We start from the raw sequence: 11,458 nt of genomic DNA, 5'->3' as shown, positions 1-11,458 counted from the left end.
ATGGCTTGCGATGACAGCACGGCTTGCAAGAACAGCACAGCTTGCGAGGACAGCACGGCTTGCGAAGACAGCATGGCTTGCGAGGACAGCACGGCTTGCCAGGACAGCACGGCTTGCGAGGACAGCACGCCTTGCGAGGACAGCACCGGTTGCGAGGACAGCATGGCTTGCGAAGACAGCACAGGTTGTGAGGACACCACGGGTTGCGAGGACAGCACAGCTTCCGAGGACAGGACAGCTTCCGAGGGCAGCGCAGCTTCTGAGGACAACACAGCTTCCGAGGACAGCACAGCTTGCGAGGACAGCACAGCTTGCGAGGACAGCACAGCTAGCGAAGACAGCACAGCTTGCAAGGACTGCACAGCTTGCGAGGACAGCACAGCTTGCGAGGACAGCACAGCTTGCGAGGACAGCACAGCTTGTGAGGACAGCACAGCTTGCGAGGACTGCACAGCTTGCGAGGACAGCACAGCTTGCGAGGACAGCACAGCTTGCGAGGACAGCACAGCTTGCGAGAACAGCACAGCTAGCGAGGACAGCACAGCTTGCGAGGACAGCAAGGCTTGCGAGGACAGCACGGCCTGCGAGGACAGCATGGCTTGCGAGGACAGCACGGCTTGCAGGGACAGCACAGCTTGCGAGGACAGCACAGCTTGTGAGACAGCACAGCTTGCGAGGACAGCACAGCTTGCGAGGACAGCACAATTTGCGAGGACAGCACAGCTTGCGAGGACAGCACAGCTTGCGAGGACAGCACAGCTAGCGAGGACAGCACAGCTTGCGAGGACAGCAAGGCTTGCGAGGACAGCATGGCCTGCGAGGACAGCACGGCTTGCAATGACAGCACAGCTTGCAAGGACAGCACAGCTTGCGGGGACAGCACAGCTTGCGAGGACAGTACAGCTTGCGAGGACAGCACAACTTGCGACGACAGCACAGCTTGCGAGGACAGCACAGCTTGCGAGGACAGCTCAACTTGAGAGGACAGCTCAACTTGAGAGGACAGATCAACTTGAGAGTACATCTCAACTTGAGAGGAGAGCTCAACTTGAGAGGAGAGCTCAACATGAGAGGAGAGCTCAACTTGAGAGGACAGCTCAACTTGAGAGGACAGCTCAACTTGAGAGGAGAGCTCAACTTGAGAGGACAGCTCAACTTGACAGAACAGCTCGACTTGAGAGGACAGCTCAACTTGAGAGGACAGTTCAACTTGAGAGGACAGCTCAACTTTAGAGGACAGCACAACTCGAGATGACAGCACAACTTGAGATGACAGCACAACTTGGGTGGACAGCACAGCTTGCGAGGACAGCAAAGCTTGCGAGGACAGCACGGCTTGCAAGGACAGAACGGCTTGCGAGGACAGCATGGCTTGTTGGGACAGCACGGCTTGCGGGGACAGCACGGCTTGCGAGGACAGCACAGCCTCCGAGGACAACACGGTTTGCGAGGACAGCACGGCTTGCGAGGCCAGCACAGGTTTCGAGGACAGCACGGGTTGCGAGGACAGCACAGATTCCGAGGACAGGACAGCTTGTGAGGACAGCACAGCTTGCGAGGACAGCACAGCTTGCGAGGACAGCACAGCTAGTGAGGACAGCACAGCTAGCGAGGACAGCACAGCTTGCGAGGACAGCAAGGCTTGCGAGGACAGCACGGCTTGCGAGGACAGCACGGCTTGCGAGCACAGCACTGCTTGCGAGGACAGCTAGACTTGAGAGGACAGCTCAAGTTGCGAGGACAGTTCAACTTGAGAGGAGAACACAACTTGAGAGGACTGCTCAACTTTCGAGGACAGCAATGCCTACGAGGCTAGCATGGCTTGCGAGGACAGCACGGCTTGCAAGAACAGCACGGCTTGCGAGGACAGCACAGCTTACGGGACCGCACAGCTTGCGAGGACAGCACAGCTTGCGAGGACAGAACAGCTTGCGAGGACAGCTCAACTTGAGAGGACAGCTCAACTTGAGAGGACAGTTCAACTTGAGAGAACAGCTGAAGTTGAGAGGACAGCTCAGCTAGAGAGGACAGCGCAACTTGAGAGGACAGCTCTACTTGAGAGCACAGCTCAACTTGAGAGGACAGCTGAACTCGAGAGGGCAGCTCAACTCGAGTGGACAGCAAAGCTTGCGAGGACTGCACGGCTTGCGAGGACAGCACGGCTTGCGAGGACAGCACGGCTTGCGAGGACAGCACGGCTGGCGAGGACAGCACAGGTTGCGAAGACAGCACAGCTTCTGAGGACTGCACAGCTTGCGAGGACAGCACGGCTTGCGAGGACAGCACAGCTTGCGAGGAGAGCACAGCTTGCGAGGACAACACAGCTTGCGAGGACAGCACAGCTTGCGAGGACAGCACAGCTTGCGAGGACAGCACAGCTTGCGAGGACAGCACAGCTTGTGAGGACAGCACAGCTTGCGAGGACGGCTCAACTTGAGAGGACAGCTCACCTTGAGATGACCGCTCAACTTGAGAGGAGACCTCAACTTGAGAGGAGAGCTCAACTTGAGAGGAGAGCTCAATTTGAGAGGAAAGCTCAACTTGAGAGGTCAGCTCAACTAGAGAGGACAGCTCAACTAGAGAGGACAGCTCAACTAGAGAGGACAGCTCAACTAAAGAGGACAGTTCAACTAGAGAGGACAGATCAACTAGAGAGGACAGCTCAACTTGAGAGGACAGCTCAACTTAAGAGGACAGCTAAACTTGAGAGGATAGCTCAACTTGAGACGACAGCACAACTTTTGAGGACAGCACAGCTTGGGAGGACAGCACAGCTTGCGAGGACCGCTAAAATTGCGAGGACAGCATGGCTTGCGATGACAGCACGGCTTGCAAGAACAGCACAGCTTGCGAGGACAGCACGGCTTGCGAAGACAGCATGGCTTGCGAGGACAGCACGGCTTGCCAGGACAGCACGGCTTGCGAGGACAGCACGCCTTGCGAGGACAGCACCGGTTGCGAGGACAGCATGGCTTGCGAAGACAGCACAGGTTGTGAGGACACCACGGGTTGCGAGGACAGCACAGCTTCCGAGGACAGGACAGCTTCCGAGGGCAGCGCAGCTTCTGAGGACAACACAGCTTCCGAGGACAGCACAGCTTGCGAGGACAGCACAGCTTGCGAGGACAGCACAGCTAGCGAAGACAGCACAGCTTGCAAGGACTGCACAGCTTGCGAGGACAGCACAGCTTGCGAGGACAGCACAGCTTGCGAGGACAGCACAGCTTGTGAGGACAGCACAGCTTGCGAGGACTGCACAGCTTGCGAGGACAGCACAGCTTGCGAGGACAGCACAGCTTGCGAGGACAGCACAGCTTGCGAGAACAGCACAGCTAGCGAGGACAGCACAGCTTGCGAGGACAGCAAGGCTTGCGAGGACAGCACGGCCTGCGAGGACAGCATGGCTTGCGAGGACAGCACGGCTTGCAGGGACAGCACAGCTTGCGAGGACAGCACAGCTTGTGAGACAGCACAGCTTGCGAGGACAGCACAGCTTGCGAGGACAGCACAATTTGCGAGGACAGCACAGCTTGCGAGGACAGCACAGCTTGCGAGGACAGCACAGCTAGCGAGGACAGCACAGCTTGCGAGGACAGCAAGGCTTGCGAGGACAGCATGGCCTGCGAGGACAGCACGGCTTGCGATGACAGCACAGCTTGCAAGGACAGCACAGCTTGCGGGGACAGCACAGCTTGCGAGGACAGTACAGCTTGCGAGGACAGCACAACTTGCGACGACAGCACAGCTTGCGAGGACAGCACAGCTTGCGAGGACAGCTCAACTTGAGAGGACAGCTCAACTTGAGAGGACAGATCAACTTGAGAGTACATCTCAACTTGAGAGGAGAGCTCAACTTGAGAGGAGAGCTCAACATGAGAGGAGAGCTCAACTTGAGAGGACAGCTCAACTTGAGAGGACAGCTCAACTTGAGAGGAGAGCTCAACTTGAGAGGACAGCTCAACTTGACAGAACAGCTCAACTTGAGAGGACAGCTCAACTTGAGAGGACAGTTCAACTTGAGAGGACAGCTCAACTTTAGAGGACAGCACAACTCGAGATGACAGCACAACTTGAGATGACAGCACAACTTGGGTGGACAGCACAGCTTGCGAGGACAGCAAAGCTTGCGAGGACAGCATGTCTTGCAAGGACAGAACGGCTTGCGAGGACAGCACGGCTTGCGGGGACATCACGGCTTGCGGGGACAGCACGGCTTGCGAGGACAGCACAGCTTCCGAGGACAGCACAGCTTGCGAGGACAGCACAGCTTGCGAGGACAACACAGCTTGCGAGGACAGCACAGCTTGCGAGGACAGCACAGCTTGCGAGGACAGCACAGCTTGCGAGGACAGCACAGCTTGTGAGGACAGCACAGCTTGCGAGGACGGCTCAACTTGAGAGGACAGCTCACCTTGAGATGACCGCTCAACTTGAGAGGAGACCTCAACTTGAGAGGAGAGCTCAACTTGAGAGGAGAGCTCAATTTGAGAGGAAAGCTCAACTTGAGAGGTCAGCTCAACTAGAGAGGACAGCTCAACTAGAGAGGACAGCTCAACTAGAGAGGACAGCTCAACTAAAGAGGACAGTTCAACTAGAGAGGACAGATCAACTAGAGAGGACAGCTCAACTTGAGAGGACAGCTCAACTTAAGAGGACAGCTAAACTTGAGAGGATAGCTCAACTTGAGACGACAGCACAACTTTTGAGGACAGCACAGCTTGGGAGGACAGCACAGCTTGCGAGGACCGCTAAAATTGCGAGGACAGCATGGCTTGCGATGACAGCACGGCTTGCAAGAACAGCACAGCTTGCGAGGACAGCACGGCTTGCGAAGACAGCATGGCTTGCGAGGACAGCACGGCTTGCCAGGACAGCACGGCTTGCGAGGACAGCACGCCTTGCGAGGACAGCACCGGTTGCGAGGACAGCATGGCTTGCGAAGACAGCACAGGTTGTGAGGACACCACGGGTTGCGAGGACAGCACAGCTTCCGAGGACAGGACAGCTTCCGAGGGCAGCGCAGCTTCTGAGGACAACACAGCTTCCGAGGACAGCACAGCTTGCGAGGACAGCACAGCTTGCGAGGACAGCACAGCTAGCGAAGACAGCACAGCTTGCAAGGACTGCACAGCTTGCGAGGACAGCACAGCTTGCGAGGACAGCACAGCTTGCGAGGACAGCACAGCTTGTGAGGACAGCACAGCTTGCGAGGACTGCACAGCTTGCGAGGACAGCACAGCTTGCGAGGACAGCACAGCTTGCGAGGACAGCACAGCTTGCGAGAACAGCACAGCTAGCGAGGACAGCACAGCTTGCGAGGACAGCAAGGCTTGCGAGGACAGCACGGCCTGCGAGGACAGCATGGCTTGCGAGGACAGCACGGCTTGCAGGGACAGCACAGCTTGCGAGGACAGCACAGCTTGTGAGACAGCACAGCTTGCGAGGACAGCACAGCTTGCGAGGACAGCACAATTTGCGAGGACAGCACAGCTTGCGAGGACAGCACAGCTTGCGAGGACAGCACAGCTAGCGAGGACAGCACAGCTTGCGAGGACAGCAAGGCTTGCGAGGACAGCATGGCCTGCGAGGACAGCACGGCTTGCGATGACAGCACAGCTTGCAAGGACAGCACAGCTTGCGGGGACAGCACAGCTTGCGAGGACAGTACAGCTTGCGAGGACAGCACAACTTGCGACGACAGCACAGCTTGCGAGGACAGCACAGCTTGCGAGGACAGCTCAACTTGAGAGGACAGCTCAACTTGAGAGGACAGATCAACTTGAGAGTACATCTCAACTTGAGAGGAGAGCTCAACTTGAGAGGAGAGCTCAACATGAGAGGAGAGCTCAACTTGAGAGGACAGCTCAACTTGAGAGGACAGCTCAACTTGAGAGGAGAGCTCAACTTGAGAGGACAGCTCAACTTGACAGAACAGCTCAACTTGAGAGGACAGCTCAACTTGAGAGGACAGTTCAACTTGAGAGGACAGCTCAACTTTAGAGGACAGCACAACTCGAGATGACAGCACAACTTGAGATGACAGCACAACTTGGGTGGACAGCACAGCTTGCGAGGACAGCAAAGCTTGCGAGGACAGCATGTCTTGCAAGGACAGAACGGCTTGCGAGGACAGCACGGCTTGCGGGGACATCACGGCTTGCGGGGACAGCACGGCTTGCGAGGACAGCACAGCTTCCGAGGACAGCACAGCTTGCGAGGACAGCACAGCTTGCGAGGACAACACGGCTTGCGAGGACAGCACGGCTTGTGAAGACAGCACAGGTTTCGAGGACAGCACGGGTTGCGAGGACAGCACAGCTTCCGAGGAAAGGACAGCTTCTGAGGACAGCACTGCTTCTGAGGACAACACAGCTTCCGAGGACAGCACAGCTTGCGAGGACAGCACAGCTAGCGTGGACAGCACAGCTTGCGAGGACAGCACAGCTTGGCAGGACAGCACAGCTAGCGAGGACAGCACAGCTTGCGAGGACAGCAAGGCTTGCAAGGAAAGCACGGCATGCGAGGACAGCACGGCTTGCGAGGACAGCACAGCTTGTGAGGACAGCTCAACTTGAGAGGACAGCTCAAGTTGCGAGGACAGTTCAACTTGAGAGGAGAGCCCAACTTGAGAGGAGTGCTCAACTTTCGAGGACAGCAAAGCCAACGAGGCTAGCACGGCTTGCGAGGACAGCACGGCTTGCAAGGACAGCACGGCTTGCGAGGACAGCACAGCTTGCGAGGACCGCACAGCTTGCGAGGACAGCACAGCTTGCGAGGACAGAACAGCTTGCGAGGACAGCTCAACTTGAGAGGACAGCTCAACTTGAGAGGACAGTTCAACTTGAGAGAACAGCTGAACTTGAGAGGACAGCTCAGCTAGAGAGGACAGCGCAACTTGATAGGACAGCCCTACTTGAGAGGACAGCTCAACTTGATAGGACAGCTCAACTTGAGAGGACAGTTCAACTTGAGTGGACAGCAAAGTTTGCGAGGACAGCACAGCTTGCGAGGACAGCACGGCTTGCGAGGACAGAACGGCTTGCGAGGACAGCACAGCTGGCGAGGACAGCACAGGTTGCGAAGACAGCACAGCTTCCGAGGTCAGCACAGCTTGCGAGGACAGCACGGCTTGCGAGGACAGCACAGCTTGCGAGGACAGCACAGCTTGCGAGGACAGCACAGCTTTCGAGGACAGCTTAGCTTGCGAGGACAGCACAGCTTGCGAGGACAGCACAGCTTGCGAGGACAGCACAGCTTGCGAGGACAGCACAGCATGCGAGGACAGCACGGCTTGCGAGGACAGCACGGCTTGCGAGGACAGAACCGCTTGCGAGGACAACACAGCTTGCGAGGACAGCACAGCTTGCGAGGACAGCACAGCTTGCGAGGACAGCACAGCTAGCGAGGAAAGCACAGCTTGCGAGGACAGCAATTCTTGCGAGGACAACATGGCCTGCAAGGACAGCACGGCTTGCAGAAACAGCACAGCTTGCGAGGACAGCACAGCTTGCGAGGACAGCACAGCTTGCGAGGACAGCACAGCTTGCGAGGACAGCACAACTTGCGAGGACAGCACAGCTTGCGGGGACAGCACAGCTTGCGAGGACAGCACAGCTAGCGAGCACAGCACAGCTTGCGAGGACAGCAAGGCTTGCGAGGACAGCACGGTCTGCGAGGACAGCACGGCTTGCAAGGACAGCACAGCTTGCGAGGACAGCACAGCTTGCGAGGACAGCACAGCTTGCGAGGACAGCACAGCTTGCGAGGACAGCACAACTTGCGAGGACAGCACAGCTTGCGAGGACAGCACAGCTTGCGAGGACAGCTCAACTTGAGAGGACAGCTCAACTTGAGAGGACAGCTCAACTTGAGAGTACACCTCAACTTGAGAGGAGAGCTCTACTTGAGAGGAGAGCTCAACATGAGAGGAGATTTCAACTTGGGAGGACAGCTCAACTTTAGAGGACAGCTCAACTTGAGAGGACAGCTCAACTTGAGAGGACAGCTCAACTTGACAGAACAGCTCAACTTGAGAGGACAGCTCAACTTGAGAGGACAGTTCAACTTGAGAGGACAGCTCAAGTTTAGAGGACAGCACAACTCGAGATGACAGCACAACTTGAGATGACAGCACAACTTGGGTGGACAGCACAGCTTGCGAGGACAGCAAAGCTTGCGAGGACAGCACGGCTTGCAAGGACAGAATGGCTTGCGAGGACAGCACGGCTTGCGGGGACAGCACGGCCTGCGGGGACAGCACGGCTTGCGAGGACAGCACAGCTTCCGAGGACAGCACAGCTTGCGAGGACAGCACAGCTTGCGAGGACAACATGGCTTGCGAGGACAGCACGGCTTGCGAGGACAGCACAGGTTGCGAGGACAGCACGGGTTGCGAGGACAGCACAGCTTCAGAGGAAAGGACAGCTTGCGAGGACAGCACAGCTTGCGAGGACAGCACAGCTTGCGAGGACAGCACAGCTTGCGAGGACAGCACAGCTTGCGAGGACAGCACAGCTAGCGAGGACAGCACAGCTTGCGAGGACAGCAAGGCTTGCGAGGACAGCACGGCTTGCGAGGACAGCACGGCTTGCGAGGACAGCCAAGTTTGCGAGGACAACATGGCCTGCGAGGACAGCACGGCTTGCAGAAACAGCACGGTTTGCGAGGACAGCACAGCTTGCGAGGACGGCACAGCTCGCGGGGACAGCAGAGCTTGCGGGGACAGCACAACTTGTGGAGACAGCACAGCTTGCGCGGACAGCACAGCTTGCGGGGACAGCACAGCTTGCGGGGACAGCACAGCTTGCGGGGACAGCACAGCTTGCGAGGACAGCACAGCTTGCGAGGACAGCACAGCTTGCGAGGACAGCACAGCTTGCGAGGACAGCACAGCTTGCGAGGACAGCTCAACTTGAGAGGACAGCTCAACTTGAGATGACAGTTCAACTTGAGAGGAGAGCACAACTTGAGACGACTGCTCAACTTGAGAGGACAGCAAAGCTTGCGAGGACAGCATGGCTTGCGAGGACAGCACGGCTTGCAAGGACAGCACAGCTTGCGAAGACAGCACAGCTTGCGAGGACAGCACAGCTTGCGAGGACAGCACAGCTTGTGAGGACAGAACAGCTTGCGAGGACAGCTCAATTTGAGAGGACAGATCAACTAGAGAGGACAGCTCAATTTGAGAGGACAGCTCAACTTGAGAGGACAGTTCAACTTGCAAGGACAGCTCAACTTGCGAGGACAGCACAGCCTGCAAGGACAGCACAGCTTGCGAGGACAGCACGGCTTGTGAGGACAGCACGGCTTGCGAGGACAGCACAGCTTGCGAGGACAGTACGGCTTGTGAGGACAGCACGGCTTGCGAGGAGAGCACAGCTTGCGAGGACCGCACAGCTTTCGAGGACAGTACAGCTTGCGAGGACAGCACAGCTTGCGAGGACAGCCAAGTTTGCGAGGACAGCACAGCTTGCGAGGACAGCTCAACTTGAGAGGACACCTCACCTTGAGAGGACAGCTCAGCTAGAGAGGACAGCGCAACTTGAGAGGACAGCTCTACTTGAGAGGACAGCTCAACTTGAAAGGACAGCTCAACTTGAGAGGACAGCTCAACTTGAGAGGACAGCCAACTTGAGAGGACAGCAAAGCTTGCGAGGACAGTACGGCTTGCGAGGACAGCACAGCTTGCGAAGACAGCATGGCTTGCGAAGACAGCACGGCTGGAGAGGACAGCACAGGTTGCGAGGACAGCACAGCTTGCGAGGACAGCACAGGTTGCGAGGACAGCACAGCTTGCGAGGACAACACAGCTTGCGAGGACAGCACGGCTTGCGAGGACAGCACAGCTTGCGAGGACAGCACAGCTTGCGAGGACAGCACAGCTTGCGAGGACAGCACAGCTTGGGAGGACAGCACGGCTTGCGAGGAGAGCTGAACTTGAGAGGGCAGCTCAACTTGAGATGGCAGCTCAACTTGAGAGGATAGCTCAACTAGAGAGGACAGCTCAACTTAAGAGGACAGCACAACTTGAGAGGACAGCACAACTTGAGAGGACAGCACAACTTGCAAGGATAGTAGACCTTGTGATTAACCTTCTAGTGCCTTAACCATTGTACATTCAGTAACAGTTTCATTTGGAGCAACCTTTCTGTATACAGTAACACTTGCATGTACAGATATACTGATATGAATAGGAATAATTTCACCTTCAGCAGTTTTCGCTAATAGAACATGAATAGTGTGTGCTGCAACTCTTGCATCTACAGTATCTCAAATGTGCTGAGTAAGTTTTGCGTAAGCAGTCACTCCTCCATGCAAGCTATCTCTTGCATGTTCAGTAACAGATGCTTTTGCAGCTGAGATGTGTGTATTAACCACAGAACTTGAATAGACTGCTTTGCATGCTGTAATGCGGAAAGAAAGAGATGGGGAGGAGAAAAAGTAGTATGTAGGAAGAAGGGTGGGAGGGAGGGAGGGAATGTATGAGGAAAGTATGTTTGAGAGAGTTGAAGAGGATAGTAATATGGGGAAGGATGAGAGGAGGAGAAGGAAGCCATGGTGAGAAGAGGGAGGATGTATCGGGCAAAGAGGAAACGGCGGAGAGAAATAAGGAAGGAACGAAAGTAACAGGTAATATAAGTATAAAGTGAGTGGAGGAGGATAGAGAAAAATATATATAAATATAAATATACATAGTGTGTAGATGGTATGTTTACTACAATTGAGAACACACGAAAACGCTGTACAGGCAGTGAAGTGGAGACTCAAAAGGTGAAAACAAGTACTAAGTGTGAGGTGAGGTAAGAAGGAAGAACTTCCACAACAGTAGGCGCTACTGAATAATAAAGTGGGGAAACCAAAGTGTAGAATGGTAGTCGAGCCACATGGTGGCTAGAATAAAAGACACTGGTCGGTGTGGTGTCTAATATCAGTCATGCTGTCTGTCAAGACAACAACAGGAATGGACAGATCAAACAGGTGCATCGAAATTCCTGACGACTGGAGCATTACAATAATCAGTACCATAAGCTGTGCTGTGTGGCGCCAATTAACAAGTTGTCAGACGAGAATCGAAAGCAAGATATCCACCGTAATACAAAAGATGAGAGACAGACGTACCAGTACTGCTAGACATGCCTAATGCCGCATAAATCCACGCTGCCACTTGTGCTGCCCATTCACATAACGTAGTGTTACAGATGAAGTGCCTGCCGAAAACGCGGAGGGATTTCTATAGACTGTAACTATAAAGAAAGGAAAGTGTGAAGAGGGGGGGGGGGGCACAGGGCAGACGATACATTGTACGCCAAGGACGGAATGTGATGTGTTGGCAAATGTGCCAACACCTTGTAGATAGAGGAGGCCGAAATGCACGCTATCTAACGCAGACGGGCGTGAATTCTGGAACAGGATAAGTATTGAATGCTAATAAGAAAAGTATGCAGCTCCTCGAATACTT

General features: G+C 55.4%; 3 protein-coding genes across 3 annotated transcripts; 2 read left to right on the top strand and 1 right to left on the bottom strand.

Moving 5' to 3' along the window:
• Positions 1–72: 72 nt before the first annotated feature.
• Positions 73–1,233, top strand: LOC124770077 (prestalk protein-like). The gene has a single exon (XM_047249187.1). The coding sequence runs from the start codon at positions 73–75 to the stop codon at positions 1,231–1,233; it is 1,161 nt and encodes a 386-aa protein (XP_047105143.1).
• Positions 1,234–1,817: 584 nt separating this feature from the next.
• LOC124770076 lies at positions 1,818–4,039 on the top strand. Its single transcript, XM_047249186.1, has 2 exons — positions 1,818–2,548; positions 2,824–4,039. The coding sequence occupies exons 1-2, from the start codon at positions 1,818–1,820 to the stop codon at positions 4,037–4,039; spliced, it is 1,947 nt and encodes a 648-aa protein (XP_047105142.1).
• Positions 4,040–4,748: 709 nt separating this feature from the next.
• LOC124770075 (mucin-17-like) lies at positions 4,749–9,699 on the bottom strand. The gene is made up of 3 exons (XM_047249185.1): positions 9,671–9,699; positions 5,478–9,629; positions 4,749–5,436 (listed from the first exon to the last, which is right to left on the bottom strand). Exons 1-3 carry the CDS (start codon positions 9,697–9,699, stop codon positions 4,749–4,751), a joined length of 4,869 nt encoding a protein of 1,622 aa, XP_047105141.1.
• Between the last annotated feature and the right edge of the window lie 1,759 nt (positions 9,700–11,458).

This window comes from Schistocerca piceifrons, unplaced genomic scaffold, assembly GCF_021461385.2.
Source record: "Schistocerca piceifrons isolate TAMUIC-IGC-003096 unplaced genomic scaffold, iqSchPice1.1 HiC_scaffold_77, whole genome shotgun sequence".
NCBI classification, from domain to species: domain Eukaryota; kingdom Metazoa; phylum Arthropoda; class Insecta; order Orthoptera; family Acrididae; genus Schistocerca; species Schistocerca piceifrons.
This window is presented reverse-complemented; position numbering and strand designations above follow the sequence as displayed.